At 37.4% G+C, this 6,813-nt stretch overlaps 1 protein-coding gene across 1 annotated transcript in view; it reads left to right on the forward strand.

Annotated features, from left to right (window-relative positions):
• Positions 1-2,293, forward strand: part of LOC112162325 (cytochrome P450 26A1) — a 4,391-nt gene extending 2,098 nt beyond the window's left edge. The window contains exons 6-7 of the mRNA XM_024298116.1: positions 1,464-1,610; positions 1,684-2,293. Coding sequence (XP_024153884.1) covers positions 1,464-1,610; positions 1,684-2,022 — 486 coding nt within the window. The 3' untranslated portion in view covers positions 2,023-2,293. The remainder of the gene's footprint in view (positions 1-1,463; positions 1,611-1,683) is intronic.
• Positions 2,294-6,813: the final 4,520 nt, after the last annotated feature.

Consider the following 6,813-nt stretch of genomic DNA (forward strand, 5'->3'; position numbering starts at 1 on the left):
TATTCAGCTCTTTTTATGCTAGCTTTTTAGCTGTTTTGGCAGTTACTAAGGATTTCTAGGTTTTTTTGGAGCTGTTTTGGCTAAATTATACGTTTACCAGTTTTAAAGCTAATTTGGCATTTCTCTAATATTTTAGCTAGCTATCAACTTCAGCGTTTTCTGCATGTGGTGGAAAATCTAAATGATCATGTAAACTGTGTCCGTCTGTCTGACAGCAGCTCAATTATTTCAGTTTGCAAATCACCAATTTAAATTAAATAATCTGAAGCGTTTTGCTTCATCACTGCCAGCAGTCCTGTTGGATGAACTCTGACCTCAGATCAGCAGACTGCAGGGCGGTGGTTGGTCTCTGACGTGTGAAGGTGGATTGAAGAACTCATGTTTAGCCTGTGATGTTCACACTGGACATGCAGGGAGGGGCTACTTCTGTGCACTGCTGTTCACTAATGGGTGTCAACCACCTACAGTTGGAAGAGTCTTGGTGTGAAATGTGGAGGTGGTGCAAATCTGGTGAATCTTGCTCCAGACTTTTTCTTTCACAGCTCTATTCTGATTTATGAAAGACTTTGTCGTAGAATTCCATCCAAACACAAACTATAGTTATTCATTTCTATTCCATGATCAGTTTTCAAATGGTTGGCTCCTCCTTGAATCAATAAATCACTACCGGATAGGGCTGGGTAAATAAAATTGATTCATCAATTTAAGATTAATAGATCAATAATTGGTTAATTCAAATATAGATCGATTGAGCACATAAAGCTAAATTCCGCTAGCTTGGTGCTAACGTTTAATAGAATTTCCTATAGGACGGCTAATGCTAACGCTCGGCTGACCAAATAAATACATTGTTGACTAAATGAACATTTTTATATGAATTTTTCCAAATATTTTAAGGAAATAATTTTAAAGTAACCATTTATGGTATAAAACATTGTTTTTTCTCCTCAAACTTTCTTCTTCTGGAATAAGTTGTACTTCTATAGCGCGATCTCCACCTAGTGTCCAAACTGAAACGTCCTCCAGGAGAAGCAGAACAATGTTTCCAATGTTAATGATCTGAACATTTTAGTTAGAACTTCTCCTTTAGAGAATCCATGTAACACTGGATGATGTTAACAATCTCATTATTTCACTGATACATTTACAGAATGTGAACTGGATCAGATTAATATGAATATATTCAAATCATATAGTAGATTATTAATGTATTTCTAAACAAATGTGTAAACTTTGAATTGAATGGAAGAATCGAAAAAAAAAAAATCAGAACCGAATCGATCCAGGCTTTTGTGAACAGAATTGTTTCTGAAAATAGAGTTTCTGTACCCAGCCCTACGACCGGATCAGAGTCCCTGATTGGTCAAAATTCCACCTGGTTTAACTGTCAGTTTGTACAAAAACAGTAGTAGAACTCTCCTGAACGTGATGTTTGAACTCATCCCCTCCTCGCTTGTGTTCAGGCGGAGCAGGGCATGGACCTCCAGAATCTGAACATGGAGGTTTTGGAGCAGCTGAAGTTTGCCGGCTGTGTCATCAAAGAAACGCTGAGGATCAACCCCCCTGTGCCCGGGGGCTTCAGAGTAGCTCTGAAGACGTTTGAGCTGAACGTAAGGATCCAGACCTCCACGGTAAACTCGGTGTGTGAAGGAGCTCCTCAGTGACCTGCCGTTACCGTTTCAGGGCTACCAGATTCCCAAAGGCTGGAACGTCATCTACAGCATCTGTGACACCCACGATGTGGCCGAGGTGTTCCCCAACAAGGAGGACTTCCAGCCAGAGCGCTTCCTGGACAAGTCCTTCGTAGACTCCTCCCGCTTTCAGTACATCCCCTTCGGGGGGGGCTCCAGGATGTGTGTTGGAAAAGAATTTGCCAAAGTCCTGCTGAAGATCTTCCTGGTTGAACTGGTGTCCAGCTGTCACTGGACTCTTCTAAACGGGCCCCCCACCATGAAAACTGGACCCACCGTCTATCCGGTGGACAACCTTCCTACCAAGTTCACCAGCTATCTGCCAAAATGAAGAGAAGGTCGTGGACTGGAATCTGAGGTGTATGTGTTTGACCCTCATATGTACATACTGTAGATTACATGAAGGATCGGGCTTTTCTACTGTCAGTAATGTGGAGTGTAAATAGTTTTGTACTAAATGATTTCAGTTTCCATCTCTAATCGGCTCACTCCTGTAGCGTTTGTGTACATATGTAATGTAGACTGCTGATAACTTTTGTATCTTCCCAAGTTATTTAAGGTGAAAGAAGCTTTTTATTTAATAAACGCTTTGGTGGACAATCCTCTGGACTGGGTTTGTTTGCTTATCGGAGCTTCAATTATTACATTTTACGGAATACAGCTTGGAATAGAAATGAACATCTTTAATACTAGAGATCCAGCATTTATGTTCTTCGATTTACTGTAGTTTTTCAACTGTTAACACAATCATTCCAGTAGATTTTGAAGGAGAAAAGCGGCTCATCGAGCCGCTTTTCTCCTTCAAAATCTACTGGAATGATCGCATAAATGGTTGGAAAGTTACAGAATGTTAAAGCGTCAACAGCAACGCTTCAGGCAGTGAATACTAAAGTCTGACAGAGGATTAGCATGAGGACCATCACCTGTCTGAGCAGGTGAGCACCTCCTGAAAAGCATAATCCACCAGTTAGTTCTGTTTCCATCATGTTTCTCTCATGGCTTATATCTTCATATGGTTTTTGGACCGTTAAAAAAAACACACTTTCTGCCATCTTGGCATCAAAACCTTCAGCACCTTAAGGACATTACTGCTTGTATTTTTGGTTTTTGCTAATTTTACGATTTTATTAAGATATTACACAATTTATGCTCATTTTTAGCCCATGTTAAGTCGAGGGGAAATTTTTCAAATGGTTAAATTGTGTGAAATTTTGCAACTTATGCAATAAACGTTTAGCACATTGAGGACATTAATGTTGTACTTTAGGTATTTGTACATTTTATGTTTTTACGCAATTTGCAAATTTACTAACCTCATTGAAAATGATTGAGTAATTTTTCAAATTTATGCAAATAAAAACATTTGCATGTTCAGGACATTCATGTTTTTACTTTTGTTAATGAAGTTATTTAAATTTTACACAAATTTTGTGTTTTTTTCACACAATTCTTCAAATATTTGTGCACTTTCTGTAAATTATGCAGGTTTGGTATGAAAGCATTAAGCATGTTAAGGACATTAATGCTACTGAGGTTTTTAAGTCTAATTTATAAAGTAGCTAATATTTTAGCACCATGCTAACGTTTGTGGGTAAATTGGCATCTACTGAGGTTTTTTGGGCTAATTCTAAGTTAAGCTACTATTTTAGCAATGTGCTAGCTTTTTTTTTAGCTAATTTGACATCTACTGAAGTTTTGAGGAACATTCCAAGTTCATACCTTTTTATGCATTTTTATATTTTTAGCATTTTTTTATTTTTCAAGAAATTCTTCAACTTCTTTGTGCACATTCTGCAATATTAAATCATTTAGCCACTTTTGCGCTAAATAGCTTTAGTGTTCTCATCAAATCCTTTCTGCAATCGCAGTAAATTTCTTCAGCATCTTCAACTTCCACATTAGCAACCAGCTTTCACACTATTATCACAGGTAATGCAACGTTTCTGGTTGGTTTTGTTCTTCAACAGAAAGTGGTGTCATTCTCACCTGGTCTTCAAATTATTTCAGTTATAACAGTTTCAGACGAGCAGCTCAAAGTTCCTCACTGATCATCAAATTTTAAATTTTTTATTATCTTTCTTTTATTTTGAAGCACTTTGGTACCCTAAAGGAGATAATAAAGCTTCATTCATTTAGTCATTCTGATATATTTTTAACGCGTTCTCGGTGGTCTTTCAAATATAATAATGACGTTTTTAGCCATAATCAATAAACTGCGATGTTTTCTAGGACATAGTTTCTGCAGAGCGGTGCATTAGACATTTAACTCTGAGTTGTTGGGGGGAACTGTTAATGAGGAGTTAGCCCTCCTCCATTTCCCATCATCCACCTGTTTACACTCTCTCCCACTAGCTTACAGCTCCTGACAACCCAACTATAGCAGAGCAACAAAAATGGCAAAAAATATCAGAGTTATCCAGCCGTCCAGTTCTGATCCAGATTCCAGCTCAGACGAGGAAAACAAAGACGTTCATGGATCTGTTAGTCTGTTTCTGGATGAATGGAGCAGAGCAGAGAGTGTTTGGCCCACTCATAGTTGCTTCTATGTCATAGCTTTTTACAACTTTTTCTAAATGTCCTCCATCATCAGGAACATGCTAAAACAACATGTTACCACAGTATGTAATTCTGCTTAACTGTAGAGAGGGAAAGTTCACGTTTGAGCTCGTGTCTTAAGAGGTTAAAGCACAAGAGGATCAGCTGATCTAAAGTGAAGTTCTGTCTAGTTAACACCATTTACACCATAAAAACCAGGTATTCTTCTGTGTTCTGAGACATTAAAACACACAGGAGAAATGTTTTTTGTGTTAAAGCTCCCAACGACGGGAAAAATCTTCTTTTGTCTAAACCACATGTGTCAAAGTCAAGGCCCGGGGGCCGGACCCGGCCCTCCAGATCATTTTATTTTATTGTTATTAATGTCCTGATGTTATCTTGTGCTCATTTCTAACTTGTATAATTTTGACAAAATATAATTTACAGAGAGTAAAATATTGAAAGTTATTTAAGGTTTAAGTTGATTTATTCTGGAATAATATTCCTGTCTTTTTATTATTCATGATTATATTAAAAAGTTACAGTTTTAAAAAATGTCATTCCTCTAGTTTTCTAGACTATTTTGACATTTACTAAGATTTTTTAGGCTATTTTGGAGTTTAGCTAATATTTCAGCTACATGCTAGCTGTTTTGGCTAATTTATATATATATTTTTAGGCTAATTTGGCATTTAACTAATATTTTAACTGGCTATCAGCCTCAGCATTTTCAGCTATCAATTTCAGCATCTTCAGCGACCAGCACTAGCATCTTAAGTGGAAAATTTCATCTTACAGCATTCACACTAGTATTATCACAGGTAATGGTATACATCTAGTTCATAATTATGTTAAAAAGCTACGGTTTTAAAGTTTTAAAATTGTAGTTTTAGAGTTCAATAGTGTTTATTCTGTTTGTCCCGTGACCTAAGATATATTTTGGCCTCTTGTGTGATTTAGTGGTTGTCATGGTGCCTTCACATGCAATGTAAAAATGTGACAAGTTTTAATTTTATCTCTGAAAAATAATTCCCATTACATTGAAAAGCAGGGAAACAATTAGCACAGATTCCAGTATTCCAACTTCTCACTTTTTAAACAGAATTTCATCAGAATAATTCAGTCAGCTGACGCCACCGCCCCAAAAGACGGAGCAAATATGAAGTCACGCTGAGTTTAAGTGCAACACTGAAGATGTTTTACTGCTCATCTGGCTGCCTTAGAAAACTCCTCCACCGCTTGTGACTTTGGTGTCCTCAGACTCTGAACTGCTGTAAGTCACTGTGGATTAGACTTTCCTCCTGATGGCTAAATTGTAATAGTAAATTGTGGCTGACGTCTTTATGTTCTGCCATCCTATCAGTGACGGTCCTGCCCTCCAACGAGCCCAATGAACTTTTCTGAACTTTGCCTCTTCTCCCGGCTTGAAAGAGCGTCTGCTTCTCTCCATTGTCCATCACCCTCTGGAGACACGACTTTGCAGGGCCCGGACCATTTTTGTCTGCACTTTTGGTCATTGTGGGGAATTTACAACACAGAGTCGAGCTCGGTTCAAAGCGTGTTTTTCTCAGATCAACAGGCCCAAACATGGCTGAGAGTAAATCTTAGTAATAGCTGGTGAGGCTGTTCCTGAGGACAACACTCACACATAACGCGCTTTGTTTCCTGGACAGTACATGAATTCTGGCCTCTTCAATTTACACGCTCAAAACTCTAAGAGAGGTCGGGGGGGAGCCGAAACAAGCACACAAAGACGGCTGCAGGACTTTTTAGACAACATCCCACTTTTCATCCACTTGTCCGTCTTTACTTTGTTTATTTCGAGCACCAAGTTTTCTGACCATTTTCTGAGGAGTTTCTTTCTTGTTGTTCGGGTACTTGAACTCACTCATAAAAACTCAAAAACAAACTAAACTAGTAAAGTTGCATTACCTGTGATAATGCTAGTGTGAATGCTTTCTGCTGAAAGTAGTCGCTGAAGATGCTATTTGCTGAAAGTGGTGACGCAATTTACCTGAACTGCTGAAGGGATTTACTGAAAATGCAAAAGCTATTTGCAAAATGGACTGGAAATTTCATTTAAAGAACAATGAAAGAGCGCTGAAGTTGACATAAATTACTGAAAAATTTGTTGTAAAATTTGTTAAAATCCCTAATAGATGCCAATTTTGCAAAAACATTCAGTGTGTTGCTTAAATACTAGCTAAACTCTAAAGTAGCACAACAAAACCTCAGTGAACTAAATTAGTTAAAAATGTTAGCAAGTCGCTAAAATAGAAGCTAAACTCTAAATTAGCCTATAAAAACCTCAGTAGATAACTACTTAGCCAAACATGTTAGCATGTTGCTAAAATATTGGGTAAACTCCTTTTTTAAAACTGACTCTAAAGATGTAAACATAGAACACAAATATATTTAAAGGTTTGTTGTTAATCTACTTCAAATGTTGAAATTTGAAGACTTTCTCATTCATTTCCTATGGGGCATATTTTACTCAATATTTTAAAAACTATAAAGTTTATGAATATAAAAAATACAAGCAGTGATGACCTTAATGAGCTGAATGTTTTTTTTCTTCAAATTTTAT

The sequence above is a fragment of the Oryzias melastigma genome, linkage group LG19 (genome assembly GCF_002922805.2).
Source record: "Oryzias melastigma strain HK-1 linkage group LG19, ASM292280v2, whole genome shotgun sequence".
NCBI classification, from domain to species: Eukaryota; Metazoa; Chordata; class Actinopteri; order Beloniformes; family Adrianichthyidae; genus Oryzias; species Oryzias melastigma.